We start from the raw sequence: 25,995 nt of genomic DNA, 5'->3' as shown, positions 1-25,995 counted from the left end.
CAAAACCTACTTGTATAACAAACTACCCTAAGAAATAAATTACAAAGAAGAAATAAACAAAAGAGAAGAAAATTGTCCTTTTATATTAAAATTAATTTAATTTTATAGCATTGAATTCAATCCCAACTTTTTTCCCAATTATCCTCTCTATCACTCTTTCCAATTATAACCGCCTCTTTCTTTCTCTCTTTCTCTTTTAATATTTTCCTCCATGGGTTTCCTTAAAGCTTCGTCCATAGAATCATCTCCTTCTCCTTCACAAAATAATCCTCCTCAAATTTCTCATAATATGAACAAACATACTTCTACTTCTACTTCTTTTGTTCATCCTTTTATTTCAACCACCTCGAATCACAATCATAGTCATAATTATAATCATAATACTGATAATCATAATAATAATGATAATATAATTACTTCATTAGAATTACAACAATTCTCTCTCCTTCATCATCAACAACAACAACAACATCAGCAGAATATTTCTTTTAGTATGATGCAATCTTCTCCATCATCCTCTTCCCTTCCTGGGAATAACTTCATGTAATTCCAATTTACATACTTTTTTTCATTTCAATTTTTTCATATATATAATAATATATGTTTGAGCTGATTTCTCGAGTCGAGGGTTTCACTGGCTAGCAGCAGTGTTTTTATTTTTTTAATAAGGGTATAATCTGTAGTCATCTAATCCTTTTTAAAAGTAATCCACATGTGATCCCACATTGAAGAATTAGAGATATTATCAATTGGTTTTAAAATCAGCCAACTCTTCTCTTATGCGAGTTTTATTGTGTACAAATTCGATAATAAATTTATTAGTCTCACTCGTTGCGCTAAAAGTTATGAGCTGGAAATACCAATATGATAATTATTTGAGCTCATTTTTGTGTTGTTTTTTTGTTTATTATAATAGGGGATCCGGAAAAGAAAATAATAGTAATACAAGTAATAATACAACAGGAGCATATGATTTAGGAGAGCTAGATCAAGCTCTTTTTCTATACCTTGATGGACAAACTGATCATGAACAATTACGACGTAAGTTTTTTTTTTTCTTTTTTAAGAAATAAATTGGGATGATTAAATTAAAGAAGATTCTTCTGTAGGATGTGATTGGGTCATACTAAAAGCATGATCAGAAATAATTCTGATCAAAAAATCTTCTGTACTTTTTTCTTCTTTGACCAAATCATCTATTAACATTTTTTATTTTAAATAGAAAAATCAAAACTTTATCTGAAAATAATTTTACTTTTTTTCTAAGTATAATTTGTCAGAATTCAGATGAACTTAAAATGCATGCCTACTTTTTTTATTAGTATCATTTTTTTTTTATTGCCTTATTTATCAAAGGTAAGTCATCTTTATTTCAATTATTATTCTTCCATTTTAATTTAATAAATATTACATTATGTAGTAAATTGAGTTGAACAAAAAAGTAACCCTAGAGTACCTAGCTAGCTTTGTCACATGTTTTTCTCTAGCCTATTTCTCATGATTATTACCATGGGGAATTTAAATGCTTTTGATTGATTGTATGATTGAATATTGATTGATTTTGATTTTGATTTATTGGGATTTGTGCAGAGAATCATAATTCATCTTCAACATCGTCACCAGGAGGTGGTGGAGCAGGAGGAGGAATGAGACCGCCCACACTTAATATTTTCCCATCTCAACCTATGCATGTTGAGCCTTCTACTAAGGTTAACAATTCAAATTGAAATGAGAGTTATTTAGATGTTGTGTAGCATATTCAAAGAAAATGATGAATTATTTTAGTTTAGGAAAAACTGACATTAATAATACAATTTTTTATCTACTTGTTATGAATAATTTTATTTTTAGATTATTTTCTATTAATCTAACATTAATAAGTAATAATAGGATATATTGCTAGCAAATTAAGATAAATGTTGAATTATTCACGGCGACTTAGGGCAATTATTGAATTATTAAAAAATAATCTAAAGGTGGAGTTATTCACAACGGAGGAGCAAAAGATGGATTATTAATGTCAATATTTCCTTTAGTTTATCAGCTTACATATAGGAATTTTGAATATATACAACATGTTCGATCACGGGCTCAAATTTTAGGATTCTACATAGTCTTTAAAAAAATTTGGTTTGAGTAAGTTTGTTGTTGATAATGTTATTTTTTAATAGGCGAAGACTGGTGGAGTACAGGGCGGAGGTCAATCACGGCCATCTGAGCAGCCGCCACCGATCGAGTTGTCAAACAACAACAATAGTAATAACAATAACAAGAATAAATTGAAAAATGATTTACCAGCTGAACAATCCAAGCCAATCAAAGTAAGTTGTTAATTTTGTTATAATAATTAATTGATACTAGAATCTTTTTATATTATCAAGATGAAAATGAAATGAGGATTATTAAAACTAAAAATGTGTTGATTTGTTTTAAAAAAATTGATGGGGGAGCAGCGTGAAGGAAACCGCAAAGGTCCAACATCAAGTTCTGAGCAAGAAGGCCCGAAAACACCCGACCCTAAGGTCGTTATTCATTTCGATTAATATATTTTTTTTTCATAAAGGAGTCATAATCATAATTATTACATTATTATAATGAAAGAGATTTTTCTTTTTTCGAGTTTAGAGTTTTACTGACCGTAACCTCTTTATCACATTTGATACAAAACATATCATGAGACTATGACTATTAGCTTAAAACTTTGATTAAGATTGTTCTTTAATGGTATCAGAGCTAATAGTTGCAGTCATATGATATGTTTATACTTTATTACTATTTTTTATTTTTTACAAATACTAATCTTAATTTCTATGAATGAGATATATGACAATGATGAAAAGTGGGTATTTAATTTTTTTTCATTAATCTTAATTATTCAACTAATAATAACAATTTTAAATGTGTACTTTGTTTGGATATTGCTTGTAAGCAGACACTGAGAAGACTGGCTCAGAATAGAGAGGCAGCTAGGAAAAGCAGGCTTAGAAAAAAGGTTTAGTCAATGTCATTTGTTTATATATCTAATATTTAAAATGCATTTAGGCTTTTTACTATATATTCAATTAGTCATTGTTGGTTAAGCTTTCTTATTCAATTAGTACAATTAGCATATTTATATGTTTTATACTAACCACTATTAATTAATTTTTTGTTTAGTTTTTAATTCTTTGAATTTGGTAAACTTTCAAAATATGCAGGCTTATGTTCAACAATTAGAATCAAGTAGGATAAGACTTGCTCAATTAGAGCAAGAACTTCAACGAGCTCGAGCACAAGTGAGTTATACAATTACGTATTTTGTTATTTTAAATTTGTTACATTACGTAAAATAAAATGGCAACTTTTTAAATATTGTGTAATATATTTAAAAAGACAAGGGAAATAACTATTTACAATAAACTATTCAATAATAATCATTATCAATTTGAATATTATATTAAAAGGTGTTTGATCTAGGAAACAACATTTTATTAGAAAGACATTTTAAAAAAATTTCAAATATTTTTCTCCAAAAGTGAAAGAAAAATCAATTTTTCTAAAATTTTTCATGAGAAAACGCTTATTGTAAAAAATATTTTTCGTCGAATCAGACTCTAAAATATTTTTAATATTTCAAATGTTACGTAGGGGATATTTTTCGGAGGCGGTTTAGGCGGTGGTGGTGATCAAGGAATACCGGTTGGAGTTTCCAACATAAGCTCAGGTAATACAATTTTGGTCATATAAGTAAGTTGAGTACATAAATATTAAATATAATGCCTAGTTGCAAATATGTTAATGTTTGACAACTCGTACTTATTAATTGGTAAATTCAACTCTTTAGTTTAATTAGTCATCACCAAACGGTACGAATCAATTATTCTTCATTTATTATTTATTATTTATTATTATTATTATTATTATTATTATTATTATAAACGTATTTCATTTCATTAAGGAAACTTTATAAGAAATTGGTAGGGAGTCGAGTAACAAGTTGAGACCAACATAACCTTTTGATTCGAGTATATCTCGTCTCGTCCATAAAAAATTATGATCAGGGTCTGAGGAGGAAATGAAGACAACAACTCATACTTAAAAAGGAGAGTGCGGCCAAAGAGTCCCTCGACTCGATGAATTATTATTATTATTATTATTATTATTAATTTTTTATTTAAAAAATGTGTAGATGCAGCGGTATTTGACTTAGAATACACAAGATGGCTGGAGGAACACCACAGGTTGACGTGCGAGCTGAGAGCAGCAGTGCAAGAACATATACCGGAAAATGAGCTAAAGATTTACGTGGATAATTGCTTGGCGCATTATGATATTGTTATGAATCTAAAGGGAATGGTAGCAAAATCAGACGTTTTTCACCTTGTTTCGGGCATGTGGAAGACGCCTGCTGAGCGTTGCTTCATGTGGATGGGTGGTTTTCGCCCTTCCGAACTAATTAAGGTACACAGATTGTTATTGTTTTTTGTTTTCAGTTTTTATTTTTTTAACCTAAAATCAAAATTAGAAGGCAAAAAAATGGTTTTTACTTTTAGTTGTCATTTTTCAAAATTATCACGTTAGAGTATATAACATATCTTGACATCTTAATCATTAACTTAAGCTAGCTTTTAGTTGAGTTAGTTTCTTGACATGGTATCAAGAGCCAACGTGACAAGAAGTCACAAGTTCGAATCTCAACCAACCCTCATTTAAAATAGGATATTCAGCATCAGGTGAAAAGCACGTTCTATATTGCATCCATACTTCTAGCTTAAAATACTCACGCGTCGATAAGATTTTTATTTTTTATTAAACATATATAATAATATAACTTTAAAGATAAAAAACCAAAAAAATAGAAAACCACAATAATACAAAACCGCCCAAGTCAACTATAATCACATAATTTTTAAATGTGCTATTGTATGTTTGGGAAAACATTTAAAGGGACAATGCCTTTTTTACCCTTTCAAGTTTTGATGGAGCATATAAGAAATTGTGTCAAAATATACATCAAGATTCACCATCGCCTAATCTCGTACTTTTGGTCTCATGGTCTAATTAAATAACCTAGTTAGTTCTTGACCACCTCTCATTTGAGTTCTAGGATATATTAATGATGATGGTCTTAATTAAGAGTTTATTTAAGTGGTTAAAATTTAATTATGTTATTAATAATTCTAGCTTGAAAAAATCATAGAATAGAGGTATTATATATGACGTTCTAAACAAGTTAGTAAGGTTTGAATTTTTATTTCAATTATCGTCCTATCATAGTACAAATTATTATAACCTTAATTAATACTACTTGTTAAAAACACTTTTTTGTGATAATAAGTTTAAAAATTAACTTTTTGAATTTACAATAATGTGTGAATAAAAATTTTGTTAAATTATTAGCTACATTATTGGTAATGAACTAGTTTTTGTCATCTTAATATATATATATATATATATATATATATATATATATATATATATATATATATATATATATATATATATAACCCCGTGAAAAGAACTCATAAATAAGATAATTAATTGGCTAGCAAGTAACCATAAATATATAATCATTCTATATATAAAATTCAAACTTAAGTAATTATTTATCCTTCAATTTTATTTAAAACTATATAATAAATGATGTTTTTTTAGAAAAAGTGTAAAATATTGTTTTAAAATTTTGACCCATTCTACTTTGAGTATTATTCAATGGTATAATACTATTAATTTAGGATAAGGTTGGTAATCCATTTAAACTCGATCCTAACTTAACTTTAAAATAATCTATTTAGGGCATGTTCAATATAGCTTTTAATTAATGATTTGACTTAATTGAGTTAAAACACTTCTAAATCATTGATTGACGTAGTATTTCGAAGTTCAAAAAAATACACTTTTAGGTTTCAATAGGTTTTTTTTTTTTTAACTTATTTCAAATAAAATTTAAAGCAAAAGTCTTATATAAAATTAGTCCATACTATTTTAATATGCACCAATTTAAAAGTAGCAAATATTTTCTAATGATTGTACTTGTCAAGTGAAAAACATATTATTTTCGTACCTTTTAAGATAGGTATATACTAAAATAGTTTTTTTAAGATAAATCTATGGATCTTTCTCGAACAAAGGAACTCCTTAATCGCATTCTTCTTTATGGGCACGAGTTGTAGTCATTCTTCCCTTTCAGACCCTCTGTTAATACTTAAGATCCTCTATCATTACTTCACATTAAAATCTTCTATCTCTTGTTTTATTTTAACATACTTAAATATAGAAATATTATTTAATATTTAAGACTTCCTAATTTTAAGATTTTATTCATCAACCATGTAGGACATTTCCAAAACTTTCCTGGTCTCATGCTTAAGGTGTCTCTCTATATTTGATATATAAAGGAACTGATATTCTAATAGAAAACCCTAGTGAAGTTCACATAATATTCACTATCTTATAAAGGAGTACTCTATATTTTGTGCACTTTCATGCACGTACGCCAACCTTGTTGTTACTTTTTTTCTTGTGGGGTTAACTTTAGATCAAGAAGAGTGGGATGATATTCTATTTTCACTAATAATTGACATAAATATTACAAATTTAATAATGACCACTAAATTGTGTGGATATGATTATAAGCAGTTAGAAAAATAGAAAATATAAAGTGGATAAGAATTAAAAAAATTGATGGGGACGCTATTTAGATATAGACATGTTAAAAAATTAAAATGACAAACTAAAACGAAAAATTTGACAATTCTTAGAGACAAAGGAAGTTGTTCCCCTTTGTTACATATGCAACAAGTATAAATATATTGTTTATAAAGACTGAGAATTAAAAATATGTACCCTAAATGCGTTTAGTCGCTAGAAACCGTGGTAGCAGTAAAATGATAGTCATTCAGTCGTCATTGACGACCAAACAAGTGGTAGCCAAGTGGTAATTGAGAAACGGTATCAGAATATAAGTCATAGTAAAAAATAAAAGTATATAACAAACTTCAACGAACAGAGTAAAATATAGCAAGAGTAAAATGTAGCAATATCAACGAGATGGAGAGAGTCTTAACATTAGAAAATGGGATAGAAATTAGAAGGTAAGACTGCATGGAGTTAGGAGTACAATTTGTCTTTGAGTTAAAGAGTGTAAGTGTGGAGAAGAAGATCTCATGTAAGGGTATGAAAATAAATGAAGAAAGGAATCTTTAAGAAGGTTTCTATTAATAAACTTAAAATGAGGTGATGTTCTGGTTCAAACCTAAAGCAATGTCTGTTACTTCTTCTTATAATACATGCCCTCTACATGGAAGGTATGAAAATATATATGGGCAATGCTTGCACGGCTCTTACTACTTCCCTACCCTCTAATTTTCTCTTTCTTCCTCCTATATTCATAAATTTTTGGATCATTATTAATTATTTAATTTTTTGGTTTTTAGTTATTTATTTTTACCAAATCTCTAACATCATCACATATATATAGAAGTGTACATGTTATTGCATTAGATTTTTAGATTTAGGATAGTGTAATTGTAATGTGTTGCTCAATTATGGCTAACCTAGGGTTGGTGTTAGGGATCATTTGAATAAGTGTGACGGATAAATACTTGTATAGAAATAAAGGCCGGTCTCAAAATACGAACATACACTTACTTTTTGTATGGCTGGTGCCAACAGTAAAACATACATAAAAGGGGCCCCCTTGACTTTTTCTCTGAATATTATATATTTCATATGTATTATGATTCCAATAAATATCATAAAACAAAAGTTGACTTAGTGTTAAATTTAATATTTTGTACCAAACATTCACGAGTATAAACATTCGATGCCCCCTCATTTTTAACCCAACTTTAAAGTCTATAATCTAAATCTTTGCCCTTCTCAACTTTTGACCTAAATTTTGTCTCTGAATAATACAACACATGACTTAATTTACGTGCTTACGATCAAAATGAAATACAATGTTTATAAGAGACTCTATTAGTAATTTTTTTCAAAATTAGTGATAGCCTAACAATATAATATTATTGAACTTAGCTTTTTTTTATTTTTTTTATTTATTTCTTCAAATAAATAAAGAATGATAAGTAAAATGTAAATATGTAAATATAGATAATATTACACCAAATCGAGCCATTGAGTGATCAACAATTGATGGGCATATGTGGATTGCAACAATCAACACAAGAAGCAGAAGATGCACTTTCCCAAGGATTGGATGCACTCCAACAATCTTTATCCGACGTGATCGCCTCAGACTCTTTGAGTTGCCCTCCAAACATGAACAATTACATGGGTCAAATGGCTCTTGCTATGAACAAGCTTTCTACCATGGAAAATTTTGTTAGACAGGTACGTTCATTTTTAATTATTTTTTATTAATTAATTATATGCTAGGAGTACTTTACTAATTATTCGATAATTGTTATGCTTAACATGCATGCATATTTTAGTGTCTTTTATTACATGAAGATATGTAAGTACTTATGAAAATCACGGGTTAATTCAATAAATGAGAACTTTTTCTTATATTCTTGTGATAGAGATTAATTAATATCGACTCCTAACACCTAAAAGAAGAATTTATCCTCTCTCGCCTTTTGCCTTAGAAATTCCCTAGCTAGACATATTAGTGCTCTAGGTAGTCTACTAGATAGCTTTTTAGGAAAAATAGAAAACAATTCTATTATTTTAATTTTATTAGATATTAGATGAGTAGTAGTTTGATGGAGTTTACTACTAGGATAAAATAGTTGAAAATCATAATAAGCTTTGTTTTAATGTGTTGAAAAAAATGGATAAAAAAGTCGCATTGTAAGTTAGATGGTGATATATTTTAAAAAAAAAGTCATAATACTAATAAAAGACTAGTTAAGAGGTGTTTGATAAATGACTGATAGTTAATAGTCGATGATTTGTTGATACAATGATCTGTTAGCTAATAGGTATTAGTTGATACGCCAAGGAGTCATAGTTTGTTAAATAGAATTTAGAAGCCATACATATAACAAGGTTGGTGAATCTAAGACGTAATATAGGTTGAATACTCATCTATACATATAACTTGCATGCATATAACAATTAAATATTAATATTTTAAAAATAATCCCGACTATATATAAACTAAGCAAGTTCAAGCACGTATAGCTTGCATGCATACAAGAATATTGAGAAGGACCATACCCTTAAATTAAAGGCAACATTTTAAAAATTTTAACAAAAAGAAAATAATAAAAATTTGAGTGGGACCAATAGATGGGAAGTAAAGAATCAGGTGAAGCTATGGGTTGGAAAACCTACTACAATCAGATAACCTACTACGAGGGCCTAACTCATCATTATTGGAGTATTAAAAGGGTTCCTAAAAGGACATATGTCTTTCTATAATTTTATTTTTTTATAAATGGACCTCTCAATTTTAGGAAAAAAGAAAAATAAAAAAATCCCTAATGTTATGGTTAGAACAAGACATAAGCATAATGACAGGTAGTGAGACGTGGCTTCTTATACCAACTTCCTTTAACTTAAAATTTTTAATTATTGCAAATTGGTTGATTATTTTTTAAGTGTTTCAACTACTATTTTTATAGTTTAAGAACCACTTGTTAGAAGATTATTGGCTTTGTTGATTAGTTAGTTCTAATTTGATGATAATCAACAATTAAATAGTTAAGTTGATTACACATATATACAATACATTATCCTAGTTTCATTGAGTGGCAGACTTCCACCAGCATTTAGGGTGGTATTTAAACAGTCAGATATACGCAACTTTACTCTTGTTCGTAATAAAATTAACAAAGAGATTATTTCCGAATTAAGTTTATTAATACGAATTATAAGACATGGTTCAAAATTTAACACTTTGAATTTAAAATAATCAAAATTTTTTAGATCGATTGGATTTCAAAAATGATGTTTAGTTTTAAAACTTTTTTGAATTTTATCTCAATTAAGCAACAAAATTTTATTCGACTATATGTTAATATTATCTTTGAATTAGCAAGGTTAAATTGCATGTATTTTTGTGGTAAAGTTCAATTTTTAAATTTAAGTAGCTTATTTTACTTTTTCTCAATTTAATCTGAGTACATATAACTTATGTCATAGATTTTTTTGTTATAGGTTGATCTTTATAAATTTATTACTTGAGTATCTAGAAGAATTTAAAAGGAATAAAGACCACATAGAAGAATTTTCTAGTAAGAGATAGGAAAACTTTTTTGTGTTCATTACTTATATATATATATATATATATATATATATATATATGACTAACCAACATTAATTACTTCAAGAAGAAAAAAGACATTTCAGCAAAAGAAAACCACCAAAAATTAACTGCCTCATGTCCTTTGTTTGAACAAGAAAAATTGGTCATTTTGACTTTTTTGACTATCATAATTGCTAAAATAAACATAAATGTAGAATTAATTAGTGTGATGAATATTGATAGTATAGAGGCACTTTTAATTAGGAATTAGGATGATTAAAAATAGATATTATTTATCTTATATATATATGTGTACTAGGATGATTAAAAATAGAGATTATTTATTTGATAAAATTAAAATATCAAATATATATATATATATATATATATATATATATATATATATATATATGTATATATATACCTTAATTTTTTGTGTATATAGTTATTTTTATTATTATTATTTTTCCGAGTAAGAGAAAGGTCTCGAAAATAGAAGCATTATTTTGAATAATTGGAAGAGAAAAACTTATTAGATCGGTTATAGGCTAAAAGAAGCGCGAGACTAAATGTAAATCAACTCGAAATTTTTCTTGGATAGTGATACTTGCTTTGTAATTTGGAAAAAAATATATGTGATTGTTTTTTTATTGGAATTAATTGTTAGTAGAGTGAGAATAATTGAGCATGCACGTAGTAGTGCATTGCTGTGAACACATTTCTCTCCTATGGTTGTAGGAGAGTTATATACAATAAGCAACCTAAAAAGCCTTTACAAAGCTAAGTTGGAAAAGTGATGTTGTAGAGAAAATATAGTAAGTTAGCTAGACAAGTACATATTGGATTAGAAAGTTGGCCTTTAGCTTATGTACTTGAACTAGTGGCCGATTTTAGTGCATTTGAGTGGCATCAAGCATTGCGTTTTGAGGTATGGTAAGAATAATGGCGATTATTTTAGGTATAATTACTCATAAAAATGTACATAGTTTATCCTAATTTAAATCACATATAATAACTTTTTCTGATAATTTTTTTTTTAAATCATTGTATCTTATAGTGATTTTAAATAAAATAAATAAAAAATTTATAATAAATCTTTGATACACCTAGCTTGTTATATCGTGATAATACTAATAAGCATATTTTTTATTATGAAAATTTCTAAGTTGCTAAACTTATGAAATAAAATTGATTTTTTACATTCTGAAGAAAATTTTTCTGATTAAATTATTACATTATTAGAGTTTCATAATAACATTTATAATATACCCTCAAAAATCATAAACATCCAATTCAAAAACCGTTTAATTAAGAAGCAAATTTTGTATGAGATTGTGGTATTGTAAGACAAGTCCATAGTCCAAATCCAAATAACGAGTATCTTAATATTCAAAGCAAATACGTTAAATATATTATAGCAAAATTTAAAAATGTGTCATAGTAATAATACGTTTAAATGTGATTTTGCATTGACTAATAAACACAAATTTTCAAATGAAACAGTTTTATGTTGAGATAATTTCTATTAAATTGACCTAATGTATAGTTATTATCTTAAACTGATCATTTATAACATTAAAGTGATCAATGATCACATACAATTTTAAAATGATCCCTTTTTATAGTCCTACACTGATCATTTATAACATTAAAGTGATCACTTATAATTATAAATTGATTAATTAGAGAAATAGGCTAACTATATAAAGTTGTCTTATGTTGATCATCTCATATAAAACATGTTGATTAAGGTGTAATGGAAAAAGTGGGGCACCCAAGTATTAATGGACCTTGAAATAGGAAGTTGGAAAGCATATGGACGGAAAGAGAATGTGGCCCCAATAAAAATATCAACATCGGGAGATCTCTTTAGGCCCATAACATTATGATGTCAGAGTCATAACCGCTTGACTTACCAGACTCCTTTGCCCATTCCACTCTCATTATTCTCTCTTTCTCACATGCCCTTTTCAATCTATTTTCTATTCTCCTTTCTCTTTCTATTTACCATCCTTTATCCTTATTCTTTGTCTACTTAATTTTTATACTATTTCATGTAAGAATTTATGAATTATGGTTTATAATTAATGATGATGATAAGTAACCATCATTGGGGTTGATTATAATTACCCATGTTTGATATTTTATGCTTATCATAAATTCACAAATCAATTAATAACAATTAATTAATTATAGGAAAAATTAACGTGAATAATACAACTTTTTGTTAATTTCTCTACAATAATATCAACTATTGATTAACCATGAATAATACCAACTTAAAGGGGTGTTTTCCTAGAAAATCCATAACATGTTAAAAATCTATAAGTGATTATAAGACAAAAAAAATTGGTAAATTAGTTAATAAACTAAAGTTTGTATGATTCTAAGAAAATACCCCCAAAGTTGGTATTATTCATGGTTAATGAATAGTTGGTATTATTGTAGAAAAATTAACAAAAGGTTATATTATTCTCGGTAATTTTTCCTTAATTATATATCTTTTTTATGTATAGACCTTGTAGTTCATTGGTAATTTACTTATATTTGAAAATTATAAGTTAGTATATTAACCGAAGGATTTTTCATTCACCCTTATAACAAAATTTTAATTCTAATTAATCAACTATATTTTAATTCTAATTAATCAACTATAAGAAGATCAAATCTTTCTTCCTTCTTACCTACAGAAATTCTCTAGCTTATTTTCGAATAAAAAAAATTTCCAATTAAAATACTTTTCAACATAACTAGGAGTAAGTAACTAAAATTATTAGAATAAGCTTTATCATGCTAGAACGAATGATAAAAGAACACTAGCTAGATTTCTCCTGTTCAACTTAAGACTTTGGATTAGCACTATTGTAAAAGACAAAGTTAATTCAAACACTCCTCTTTCCCTCTTACATTAGACTTCTTGCAAGAGTACATGAAATTTAATAGAAAAAAAATTAAGTTAGAAAATAAAATAAAAAATAAGTAAATGATTAGTGAGTGATTAAAATGAAGAGAAAAATAAATTTGTAGCTGAGATTAAAAGTAAAAAAGTAAGATTATTGTCAAAACAATTTACAAATATAATAAAATAAACTAAAATGAAAAATAATGCAAACTAAAAAGGATATATATGTACCTATCAGTATACATGTGTAGTTATAGTCTTGTTGGGATTGCTAAACCATATTCAAAAACGTAGTTTTTAATAGATATCAACTAAGTTCATGATATCAATTCTAAACACGATTATCACAACAATTAGACCCGTAAAAGTTGATTAGTCCTATTCTCACCCAAAAGCGACCCTAAATGTTCGCCTTATGTTTCCATTACTATTTCACCATAAAAGTCTAAAGAAATCATGTTAGTTCATTCATATTTTCAACTAATTACCTTTACGCTAGTTTGGTATATGTTAATAAATGGTGATAATGAGAATGAAAAACTAGTGTAATTTTAGTTGAAAAATCTCTTGTCTACCTTAATGGCTATGCTTGTCCAACTTTAATTATTTTCTTCATAAAATTTATTCCAATGCGTTACCAACGGAGATATGGTATTAGGTGGTAATGGATATATATAAAAAAAAAAAATTGTGATCAAAATTTCGTTAACATGAGAAAGATATGGAACTTTTATTGAAATTTTACACTATAAATCGTTCACATTACCACCATTTAATATCACTTACTAAAGAGTGACCGTTAATCTTTTTATTGATGGGAGACCGTGAATAGATTTACCGCTATTGTTATTTTACAAGTCTTTTTCATACAACCTTTGATTACAAGTAATCAAATATTCTTCTTTAGAGTCCAGTTCACATTTATATGGATAATTCAATCTCTTTTATCTTAAGTTTGAGGATAATTGTTTAAGAATATTAGTGTCAAATATATATATATATATATATATATATATATATATATATATATATATATATATATATATATATATATATATATATATATATGTTATATACACACGTGAGATTATGACTTGGTTGACATTTTAGATACTTCTATTTGCACATGTTAAGAGAAAAGTCTAAATACTAAGTACTAACATAGGCAATGGCCGACTTAAGAGGCATATGGGTGTCATTGCACCACCTAACTTAAAATATTCAATAATACTTGCAAGGACAAGAAAATAAATAAATCAAATCAAAATGTAAGTAAAAAGTCCCTCCAAAATTAACCCATTATACTAATTGTAAATTATAATAATACTATATATCAACAATCTTCGTATAAGACCATCTCACCATGAGACTGACCTTATAATTAGTCTATTTTTAAAATTGTAAATAATCACTTTAAGACTCTACTTTAAGGTTATAATTGGTCATTTAAGATTGTTAGTGATTACTCTAAGGTAAGTGATCGTTATGAAATTGTAAATATATATTAGACGAACCTGATAGTGATGATCTCACTGTGAGACCTTCTCATTTGAAAATTTGTCTACGACAAATTAAGTACAATTTTTTTGATTGTGAACTACAAGAAAAAAAAAGTGGCAACTCTTTGGAATATAAATGCTATGTTTTCTGCTAAATTTAGAGATGAATTTAAAATACTAATATAAAGTGTGTTGAACATTTACCTTTTCATTTCTGCTTGAATCAAGTCAACCATCATCATTCAGTGTTATATTTATATATTTTACATACTTCAATATTAATAATATTTCTAATCAAAGACAGGGCCATATACTAGTTTAGCCCGGACATAAATTGCCCTTGATAATTATAATAACATGGAATGAAAAATAATTTTTGTCATAATTTTCAGGCAGACAGTCTAAGGCACCAAACACTTCATCGACTACATCAAATCCTAACGACACGGCAGGCGGCAAGGTGTTTTCTGACGATCGCCGAATACTTCCACCGTCTCCGAGCACTGAGCTCCATGTGGATGGCTAGGCCACGCCAAGAATAGATAGCTTGAACAACATCCCCAAATGAAGCTAGCTAGATATTTAGCTTGCTAGTAATAGGATAAATCATGCAAACGTACTTTGACAAATTATTTCCCACTTTGATAATCTCCTTTTTTTTAATAATTAAATTAGCTAATTAATATAATATATGCTTCAATGTCTTTAAAGTAATCGAGGTATATTAATTTCTAAGAATATATTTTTATTATTACTTTTTGTGATCGCCTTACAAATATCTAAAAATGTGTATAAACATATTTAGTATACGTATCGACGATGGTTAGATAGAGTAGCATCAAACTCTAGACAAAGTCTTACACACTCTCTTTTGACGAAGCTTATCTCGTCAATTAGTATGTTGGATTAGACATGATATGATTGATCATAATTAAACACGTGTTTTATTAATTATGTTCACACTAAAAAATTAATTACACGCTATATTTCTCTTTCTCTTGTTTCTTTTTGTCTAATCCCTTTCATGGGTTTGCCTATTCACTTTCAGATTGAAAACGGATACGTGTTGTCTTTCATGGGTTTGCAACAATTTATAATGAGTGAGGGTAACTACCATAGATTAATAAAAAAATTAGATAGAAAATAAAGTTCACACAATAACTAAATAAAAATTTAATTATAATACACAACGTGTAAATTAAACAAGAACTCACACAACATAGCAAAATTAGAAAATTATGAAACATTTGTAGGTATGATGTTCAATACAAGCATCCAACATTTAAATTTGTTTATATGAGCAACATTTTGTAACCTAAAGCGTGAAGAAATTATCCTATTTAATTAAAATATTTAAATAAATAAATTTAAAGGGACGGAATAGTATAACATTACAAATTATTCATGTTTGGTACAACTAATATTCTGTTGTAAATCCAATTTTTTAATAGAGACAATCTTGTGAGAGACCGTCTCTCGGTGATACGACTTCAAACAAGGAGTTTTAAATAGTTTATATAATATGTATTAGATAAACTATTTAACACATATGTAGAATGTGTCTCATAGTGAAACTATCTCATACGATAATTTGTGTTTTAATACAACAACTAGTCTCTTGAGAGACCGTCTCTTTGAGAGACGTCTCTCAAGTCCAACCCATTAAAACTTAATGTCTATTACATTATCTTTAATGCCTACTCACAATACCTTAAAATGCCTACTTACATTATTTTTAATGCCTACTTACAATATTTTAAAAAATATATAATAGACTAGCCTAATTATAGATGGTCTCACAAAGAGACCGTCTCTCACGTTAATTTGTGTTAATACAAAGCTTGAACAAATGAGTGAGCAGTAGGTGAGCCAAATATTCAATGGGCTTAGAACCTCATTCTACTATAAGGCCCAAGATACTGAAACCCCGAGTCAATTTTCTCCCGGCAAATGGCACGATAAAAAGGGCCATTTCTAGGGTTTATATCCTCTTCCCCTCACTTCACAGTTCACACAAACCCTAGAAACAAAGCTTGGAAAATCTGCCGTCTGCAATAATGGCGAAACCCAGGAAAACCAGTAGAAACCCAGATCTTGTTAGGGGAATTGGCAAATATAGCCGATCCAAGATGTACCACAAAAGGGGTCTCTGGGCAATTAAAGCCAAAAACGGCGGCGTTTTCCCCACTCACCCACCAAAGGCTGTTGATGCTGCTCCCGTTGAGAAGCCTGCGAAGTTTTACCCTGCGGATGATGTCAAGAAGCCATTGATTAACAAGCGCAAACCAAAACCCACCAAGCTCAGGTCTTAATTCTAACTTTAGTTGTGGGAATGTTTTTTAGGGTTTTGTAGAATCCTACGTAATTTGTTTTGTTGGATGAATGTATATTGTATTGTATGAATTTGGAATGTCGTTTTTCTTTTTTTTTTTTGACAATTGGATTGTAATTTGTTTGCGGGATCAATGTATACAGGGCAAGCATTACACCGGGAACAGTGTTGATTCTGTTGGCTGGGAGATTCATGGGAAAGCGTGTTGTTTTCTTGAAGCAGCTTTCTTCTGGATTGCTTCTAATTACTGGTGTGATTCTTTTTCTTATGCAGTTCTAATTCTTTTAATTGTATTTATAAATGATGGATTTGAATGATTAATTGATACTAAAATTGATGTTTGATTTACATTTAAAATTATTACCTTGTTTTGATGTGTAAAAAATATTGGCTTGAGCTATGTATGAATGTTTTGCAAGTAATTTAATTTGTCTGGTTTTAGTTGGTATTATATTGGTTTAACACGTACTTCTATTATACATTCATTGAAGAGAAATGTTTAAACTCGGGGTTGAAAATTGGAGTAAGAATTTGCATTTGGGTCATATTTTAAGCTGTATATGAATTAGTATTGATGTGTAATTTTTGGAACTGTGTTCTTTTCATTAGTGTAGTACTTCCTTAAAGTGAAAAGACTTATAAGAAGTATAATTTTATATATGAAGATAGGTGAAGTTTGCCATTTTTAATACATGATGACATGTTACTTCCGGGATGCATGCCTGGAAGGAGGGAAGAGGTCTGACGCTGTTGCATAGTATGGTTTTGTGGGAAGAATATGACAGGACTCAGAGAGTTGAACATTTTCGGAGAAGTATTGAAATCTATTAACATTGTGAAATTGCCGGTGAATTACTGTCAATGTAACTTAAAGCAATAAAATGGCAATATGTAAACTACTTTGAAGCCCTCTTTTTGACCTTTTCTGAATGTATTGTTGAGTTTAGATCATAAAGCTTTGAATTCTAGCAAAAGCACATATTTACTTCCTGCTCATTTGAGTTTTGCTTCATCAACCCGTTTAAGTGCTTACTTTGGGGGAAGGAATGGGAAGTTTTGTTGGTAATGAAGACTGAAAGCGATGTTTTTGTTTCAGCATTTCCCACTTGCTCTGATTGTGTGAAGGCACTTCCCATGTTTCTTAGTTTCTAAAATGAGACTACCACTTTACATATATCCGCAGCTATATTGTGTTTTTTTTTTTTTTTTTTTTTGCAGTTTTATTAACTTTTCATTAATGCTTATGCTTTGGGATACTTCACAAGGTTTTCTCTTCTACACCAGACAATATTTGTAGTTCATGAGACATTGGCTTTGCAGCTACATTATATATTGTTCGTTTATTGGGATACTTCACAAGGTTTTTGCAAATATATGTGATTTGGAAATTTCCAGTTGACAACTTCTTCTGTTTTAATTAGGTCCCTTTAAGATCAATGGTGTCCCTCTCAGACGTGTCAACCAAGCATATGTTATTGCTACCTCTACAAAGGTTGATGTTGCTGGAGTCGATGTATCAAACATCGACGACAAATTCTTTGCCAAACAAGTTGAGCAAAAGAAAAAGAAGGGTGAAGGAGAGTTCTTTGAGGCCGAGAAAGAGGTTAGAACTTAAACTTGCTTTGTCTACTTTAGTTCAGTTATACAGCAAATGTTCTATGTAGTCTCATCATTCAATATGAATGGTAATGCAGGAGAAGAAGGAACTTCCATCGGAGAAGAAAGAGTCACAGAAGGCTGTTGATGCTCCATTGACGAAGAACATTGAAGCTGTTCCTGACTTGAAGGCCTATTTGGGTTCAAGGTTTTCATTGAAGTCAGGCATGAAACCCCATGAGCTTGTCTTTTAGAAGAGTTATTTAGAAAGTGAACTATTTATCAGTTATTGCACCTTGTTATTGAAGCCTTTTGTGTTTATCGATTTTGTTTGTTATCATGATACGCGTATCCAAGAATTTTTATATTATATCACTCTTATGTTATCCTTCAAATTTTGCCAGCAAATTTATCCAACAACTGTGATCTGAATGTTTTTTTTTTGTTTTGCTTTGTTTATACTTCTTTGACAATGTGGTAAATTATAATTTTTGAAATCGCATCGTAATGTGATGCGAGTTGAGTCCTAGTACGATGGGATGGTAATAATATTGTCCATCAAAGTTCATGTTCAAGCAGAGAAATGGTAGGCTGCTGGCAGACATTGAAGCCATTGTCATTTGGTTTTTATTTGTTACAAATTGAAGCCATTTTCACATCCAAGACATTACAAAGTGCTTTTGTTGCATATTTCTAAGGTTATATTCTACAAGATCAAGGAAGGTTAGCTTAGAATGTCTTGGGGTTGCTAGTCGATTTGGTTGAATTTTTTCTTGACTTGATCTGTTACCATCTCAAGTCGATGAGTCTCACTTGAGTCGAATTTTAGTTGAGTTTTGACCGATTTGAGTGAGCTTGAGTCGAGTTTTAATCAAATTGATGTCGAGTTGTTTATGGTTTTCTCTTTTGCTTTATTGCTCATGCGGTATATTAGCCATTGATCATACTAATATCCACACAATTCAATTGTCCTTGAACACATTCTTATTTTTTGTGCCTACTTTTTTTGTTGCAATTACAAAAGGAGAGAGGCTCAATAAGTTAATAGGATCGATAATCTTAAAAAAAAAAGGTCTAGCTTACTATGAAGAACATGAGTAAAAAAAAATATGAAGATCAAGGCTTAAAAAATAAATGTTAAAGAATTAATATGGACTACCATTGGAACAAATATATTGGTTGTTGTAGCCAATTCTAATCTTTGAGGTTTAAAACGTTGGCATTTTTGTTGACGTCGTTTAGCTTACTATGCAAATTACCTCTAAAAGAAAAAACACTAAATTACTTCTAAAAGCAAATAATTTTATGTGTCGTATCAATTATCATATCACCATATTTTTGATGCATGTTTTCATATTTGTTTGCCAACTGCAACATATTTAGATATTCTCTACAATTTTTGTAAAAGATTAGGGAAGTACAAAGTTGATTGCAAAAAAAATTGCCAAATGATACATTAACCAATAATTTGGAGGAAGGGAACACATAAGGAACAATAAAAGAAAAACCAGGAGATGATCTTTAAAACACAAGCCAAAATATGTTGTAAAGGTGTTAGTCTAGCTTAGAGCAAACTATCAGCCCGAGAAGGCAATCGCCTGAAGAAATTGTTCGGGACCGTAGGCATCTTGCTTCTGAATCGAGGATGTCGAAAGAAGTACAAGCCTGCAAAGATAGCCAGCAGCCGAAAAGGTGTCACATAGAGTAAAATTGCTGCAATTAGGCAAAAGAATGTGAAAAGGCAGGTTGCTCTAGGATCTCTCCAACTTAGTAATGCCTGAAATCTTTCTCCTTGAGTTGCAATATCTCCTAGCACCGTTTGTATCCGTCCTGCTATGCTACGTAGCCTATCGTATCTCAATCGAACTAAATCGGATGACTTTGTTGTTGGAAAAGTATCGAACTCCTCATCAAGCTCATCTGGGGGGACTCCATCTGCCCTTGAAAGTTTAGTATCCATGTGTGGCGGGTGTCTTGGCCTGTATCGATAGTTCCATATACCAATAAGAAACATGTAGAGGAACACGGTTGGGAGGATGAGCTCAGGGTAGCAAATTAGGATGAAGTAGAGAATGTGAACTAGGACCGATGTAACAGGATTCTTCCATTTGCAAACTTCTCCTAACCACTTGCTCATCGAGATCATCCCAGAGAAAACTGACACTATCCGTAAGAAATTAGCCTTGCTTTTTCTCATGCTCCATATGTGGGAGTCGACATCTAGCATGTATTCGATAACCTCTCGTCTAAGAGGCGGTTCTGCTCTTCCAAGCCTTACAGCTACAATGTTCATGGCTTGGTATCTTAAGTTATCTAATTGGTTAATAGAGAATGGATGGACATAATGCATTTTTGGGAGCAAGTGATGTGAGTATTGATATATCATGTTTGAGAATGATAAGCAAGTGAATCGAACTGCTAGTTGGAGCTCTCCCATCTTTTTAACTCCGGAGGGTTGAAGGACAAGGAGAGGGTAGGAGTGGGTGTAAATCCGGTCTGTTTCTAGGGTGGATAGTCGGATTCTTATCTTCCCAATCTTTGGATCTTTTGTGGTTTTATCATTTCCTTCGAGATGGTTGTTGTCAAAAACGCTTATGGTGATGACAGTGCAAGGATCGTAGACCTCCCACAAGTATTGCTCGTTCCATTTAGGGTTGAAGCTCTTGATGATGGTTCTTGTTCGAACCCATTTTTGTCCGTACTTAGCGACACAATATGCATCCGTATTATTTTGGCCTTCCTTTTTCTTCATAACTTGAAGCCCTTGAGCACTCAAGATTCCCACCTCGAGTATTCCCATCGGTTGTTTCCACAACTGTCGTGCAGTTGGCCTCGTATCACTAATATACATTGTTGATTCATCAAGCACATGGTAACCCCCTTCAAGACAAACCCTCAAGTGAATCCTTGTCGAGAATTTGAGCTCATTCCTCCTATCACCCTCCAACGCCCCAAACCCAAATCTCTCGAGATTAAACCAACGAGAGTGAACCGCTTTGTGGTCTAGCCGCCTCTCAAAGATGTTCAAAGGCAAACTTATCTTGCCTACTAGCTCTTCCTTCGATGGGGCTTTGTTCACCAATTCTAGAACCAACATCTCCTCGAAGGGCTCGGCTACTACAAAAACAAGATCTTCATTCCATAGAGGGTTGGTGGTTTTAACAGGACACAACTTTGTTTTAAGTATCTGGCTTCCGAGTTGAGCCTTGACAAACGCCTGCGGTACTTGAGTTTTATCGTTTGGCTCGACATCTTGTGCTTCTATAACATTTACTCTAAGATACCATAACTTGGGAGAAACATAAACCTTGGACCTGATATTATAAACACCTTCTCCTGACACTACTGATGCAGCATCAGTATGCCAAGCTTCAGGGAACGCTTCGTCAGCTTGTGTCCCCATCCAAACCGCAACCATGACCTCTCCTCTCGTCTTCACCTCCCCTCGACGATCCTCTAGCCTATACCATTGTGGGGCCAGAGGACTGTCGGGAGGAACCCTCGTAGGCACTTCATTTAGGTCGAACACCACCTTGCCAAGATAATCATCTCGCCCAACCATCTCTCGGTCTCTAACATAGACTTCAAGTACAGTCGATTGTATCTTCTCCTTCGTAAACGCGAAGACTTGTTTCCACTCGGGGTTAATCTTGTTCTCGAAATGCTTCGTTTTTCCCTTATAGTTCCCCAACTTGACTTCAACATAAGGATCACATCCCCCGGTTACAGGGTTAACCGGGAGATCTTTGGCCCGCACTACATGAACATACAAGTAGTTCATCTGCTCCACAAGGTCATAAGTACTCGAAGTCCTATCCCCGCGTATCCATCCATGCCCACCTCGAACTCCTCCATGAGGCCATCGTTCCCCTAGTTGGGGCTTCGTGTCTTTTAACTTAAAATCATCTGGGTTTGGAGGTGCGCCTTTTTTGTCTGCCATGCTTAAATTTTAGTTTCTGTGATGTATTGGAAAAACAGAATTTTCATAGAACACAAACAGAACAAACAGAACAATGTGTGTAAGAGATTATATGCTAAGCTAGAATATGATTAACTACTCATTTTTACACTACTTTGTTAGAATCTACTAACAGGCATATATTCCCTTTCCACTGCTTTTCCAAGCCTATGGTCCTTTAGGAATATCAAAAAGTCCCTTTATTACAAAAGAAATGCACAATTATTTACAGAAAAGTCCTACAAAGGAATGGTTTATTGAGGTCAAGAAAAAGGGTTTAGTTGTTTCAAATGATATAAAGCTTAACTTTGTTTATTTATAGGCATTTCTATGAATTATGAACTGTAACCAAATGTGATATCAGAAGTCAATGTGACAAAATACCTCTTATTTCTAGTGGGATTGTTATTGTCAGGTATGATGACACCTATGTTACATTCTCATTTTTACCCCAAAAGACTCTTGTATGAGGCATGATAGATTTGTAACATATTATGATGCTTTTAACTATCGATTTAAACTTTTGGCTAAGTTAGTTTCTCGACACTACCGTGTGGCGAAAAAAATTTGAACATGATTAGTATATGCACAAAATATTTGGCATAAATATGTGGGAAATTTATTTTTGTGTATATAATTTCCTATTTTTTTAACCTTTATGAATGTATATATGTTATCTTTATGGCTTCCTCTCTTGGTTTCCTTCCACTATTTCAACATGAAAAAAGGTTTTGTAGGCAGAAGAGAATCTAGATTCGGGTCTGTCTAGACCACGATTCGAGTTATTTGATTAAAACCTATTAAAACGGCAGCTGAATTGGTTCAGTACACATGCAAAAATAAGTGTTCGTTTCAAAATATACTAGTATCTTGGATTTTCCTGATAATTGTAGGCTTAAGTATAGCAGGCAGTGAAGATAATGCAGGACAACTTAGCTGAAAAAGATGCTTTTCTTCTACTAAAATCTTTATTCTCTTCTGCTACTTTATTCTTACAGTGATCTAACCAGATTTTTGTGTTAAAGTTTAAGCTTTTTCTATAGCTTCTGCTTGACTCATCTATTTCTTGATCAACTCGCTCTAGTAGTAAACTTCCTGGTTGTTCCAAGGCTTTTATGGCTTTACTTCAATTGCCGCCTAGCTTATTCATGTAGAATATGTTAGTATGTGACAATTCGTCACATAATTATCCTGTGAGTCCACTTGTGTGGAGCATTGCCTACTAATCCACGATAAGAAGCATTGATAATAACTAATTTTTTCTAAAATAATTTTACTTTTTAACTTAATATAACAAAATAAAAGTATTTTACTTAGTTTAGAATACAAAATTTAAATAATTTTCATTATGTCATGTTTTCTTACTCAATACTCTCAATTATCATTTCCAGCATCAGTGTCAAAAACCCATTTTGAAAGAATGTTGTAAAATTTTTATATTACATGGGTTTTTTATTTCAAAGAAAGTGAGTTATAAAATTAAAATCACATGGCTGACAGGACCATAGAGCCACTACTTGTGAGTTGTGAGTTGTGACTTGTGACTTATCACACATTGCTATATTGCCAATTGATAAGTCTTAGCTCTAAATTTTAGTGTGTCTTAGTTAGCATAAATAAAACTATTTTTTTTTGCTAACTTAAGACATTAAATTATTATCTTTCTATAAGCGGTAAAAATCGAACACTTCGCTATAAAAGTAAATGCAAAAGCACTCCATCACTAAACTAACTCAGAATTCTTAAATTCGGACCTTTTAAAGAAGATTAAGATATGAAAAAAACGTCCTTCAAATGACATAACTACAATCCTATAGAATAGTAATATCAATTAAGCCTAAATAAAAGATAATGTGATATATGCATGAATAAAATTATTGTTTTATGAAGCAATTAATTTTGATCCTAATTTCTGAATTAACCAAGTAATTTGTGATAGATACTAGAGAGCAAGTGTTTGAAGATGGACAAGGTTGTTGATAGATACATTTCTGGTTAACTTAATTAGGCCTATATTGAAGGGTAAGATTTCGGGATAATAAAAGTATAAAACTCCAAACAACTTTTACATAAGATCATTTTATGGTGAGATAAATTTGATTAATTTTTACAATTGACGTGTTAAATATTACTTTCTCCGTTCCTTAATGAAGTTCTTATAAGGAATGTTTATAGAAATTAAGAAAAATAAAATCTTTTCGAAAATGGAAATATTATTTTATTGAATAATGAATTTGATAGAGGAAAAGTGGGAACCATAAATATTAAAAATTAAAAAAATATTAAAAGAAAGTTAGTAGAATAAAATATAAGGACCACAACTAATAAAAATATTTTTGTAAAGTTAGTGGGAAACTCGTGAGACCATAAGGAATATAAAAATATTAAAATAAAGTAAGTGGAAAATATATAGGGACTATAACTAGTATTAAATACTTCCTCCGTTATGAAATACTCACACCCGATTATTACATACTGTATGTGAAAATATCACTATCAGTACAAATATAATGAAACGGAGGAAGTATTAAAATAAGGATGGGCAAAGTTAGTTTTGTTCAAAATTTATGATATAAATGAAAAGATTTTTGTGGGAAACAAATAAAACAATCTAAAATAGAAAGTGAGAACTTCTTAAGGAACTAAAATAAGTATTTACGGACGAAAATATATGTGATAATTAATTATATTAGACTATTTAATCAATTTAAATTTCATGGTTTAAAGGAGAATTTATGTAAAACTACCCAATTATATGTGGGCTGGTCTATTAAAAGCCCATGGGTCATGGGGCATGAAAAGTGGATTAAGTTTTGGACTTGGACCCATTGTGAGTCTATTCTGAGAAAATGTGAAACAAATAAGTAAAATTAACAAAAATAAACATAATTGAGATTCGGTTAAACTTAATTTTAAAAATAATATCTTTATGTCCAAGCCTAAGGTTAGGTTAGTTTACAGTTACTAACAGCGAATAAAAAAATTGGTCAAAAAAAGTCAAAATTGTTTGTTCGTTGTTAATAACTGCGAACAAAAGAGAGACAATGCCATACCGTTAGAAGAGACAAAAAATGAAAATTATGTTTGTTTGTAGTTACTAACCGCAAACAAACATGTTTTTAATTTGTTTGTCCCTTCTATTGTTATGACATTGTCTCCCTTTTGTTCGCAGTTATTAACTGTGAATAAATAATTTTGACTTTTTTGACCAATTTTTTTTGTTCGCTGTTAGTAACTGCAAACTAACTTAACCTTAGACTCGAAGATAAAAACATTTATTTTTGAAATTAAAGTTATCCAAAATTCATTTTATTATTATTTTTTTTAATTTTCCTTTCACATTTTCCAATTCTGACTTGTAAACCGTGACGTATTTACGTAGGCTACATTGCGCATCTGCTTGGCCATCACTTTTGTCCACTTCTTGACTAATTCTAACAATCTTCCATGGGTTATCTAGAGTTTAGTAGACACCACATATTTTAAGGTTTGTTCTTTATGGATAATATGGAGTAA

General features: G+C 30.3%; 3 protein-coding genes across 3 annotated transcripts; 2 read left to right on the top strand and 1 right to left on the bottom strand.

Annotated features, from left to right (window-relative positions):
* The first annotated feature begins 45 nt into the window (after window positions 1-45).
* Window positions 46-15,304, top strand: LOC130826294 (bZIP transcription factor TGA10). Its single transcript, XM_057691904.1, has 11 exons — window positions 46-543; window positions 917-1,041; window positions 1,591-1,709; window positions 2,172-2,321; window positions 2,454-2,522; window positions 2,933-2,992; window positions 3,198-3,275; window positions 3,628-3,703; window positions 4,169-4,440; window positions 8,092-8,331; window positions 14,986-15,304. Exons 1-11 carry the CDS (start codon window positions 212-214, stop codon window positions 15,133-15,135), a joined length of 1,671 nt encoding a protein of 556 aa, XP_057547887.1. The 5' UTR covers window positions 46-211; the 3' UTR covers window positions 15,136-15,304.
* Window positions 15,305-16,546: 1,242 nt separating this feature from the next.
* LOC130826293 (60S ribosomal protein L6-like) lies at window positions 16,547-18,914 on the top strand. The gene is made up of 4 exons (XM_057691903.1): window positions 16,547-16,898; window positions 17,069-17,175; window positions 18,347-18,528; window positions 18,620-18,914. Exons 1-4 carry the CDS (start codon window positions 16,651-16,653, stop codon window positions 18,773-18,775), a joined length of 693 nt encoding a protein of 230 aa, XP_057547886.1. The 5' UTR covers window positions 16,547-16,650; the 3' UTR covers window positions 18,776-18,914.
* Window positions 18,915-19,917: 1,003 nt separating this feature from the next.
* Window positions 19,918-22,567, bottom strand: LOC130826292 (FT-interacting protein 1). Its single transcript, XM_057691901.1, has one exon. It carries the CDS (start codon window positions 22,459-22,461, stop codon window positions 20,086-20,088), a length of 2,376 nt encoding a protein of 791 aa, XP_057547884.1. The 5' UTR covers window positions 22,462-22,567; the 3' UTR covers window positions 19,918-20,085.
* Window positions 22,568-25,995: the final 3,428 nt, after the last annotated feature.

The sequence above is a fragment of the Amaranthus tricolor genome, chromosome 10 (assembly GCF_026212465.1).
Source record: "Amaranthus tricolor cultivar Red isolate AtriRed21 chromosome 10, ASM2621246v1, whole genome shotgun sequence".
Lineage (NCBI taxonomy): Eukaryota > Viridiplantae > Streptophyta > Magnoliopsida > Caryophyllales > Amaranthaceae > Amaranthus > Amaranthus tricolor.
This window is presented reverse-complemented; position numbering and strand designations above follow the sequence as displayed.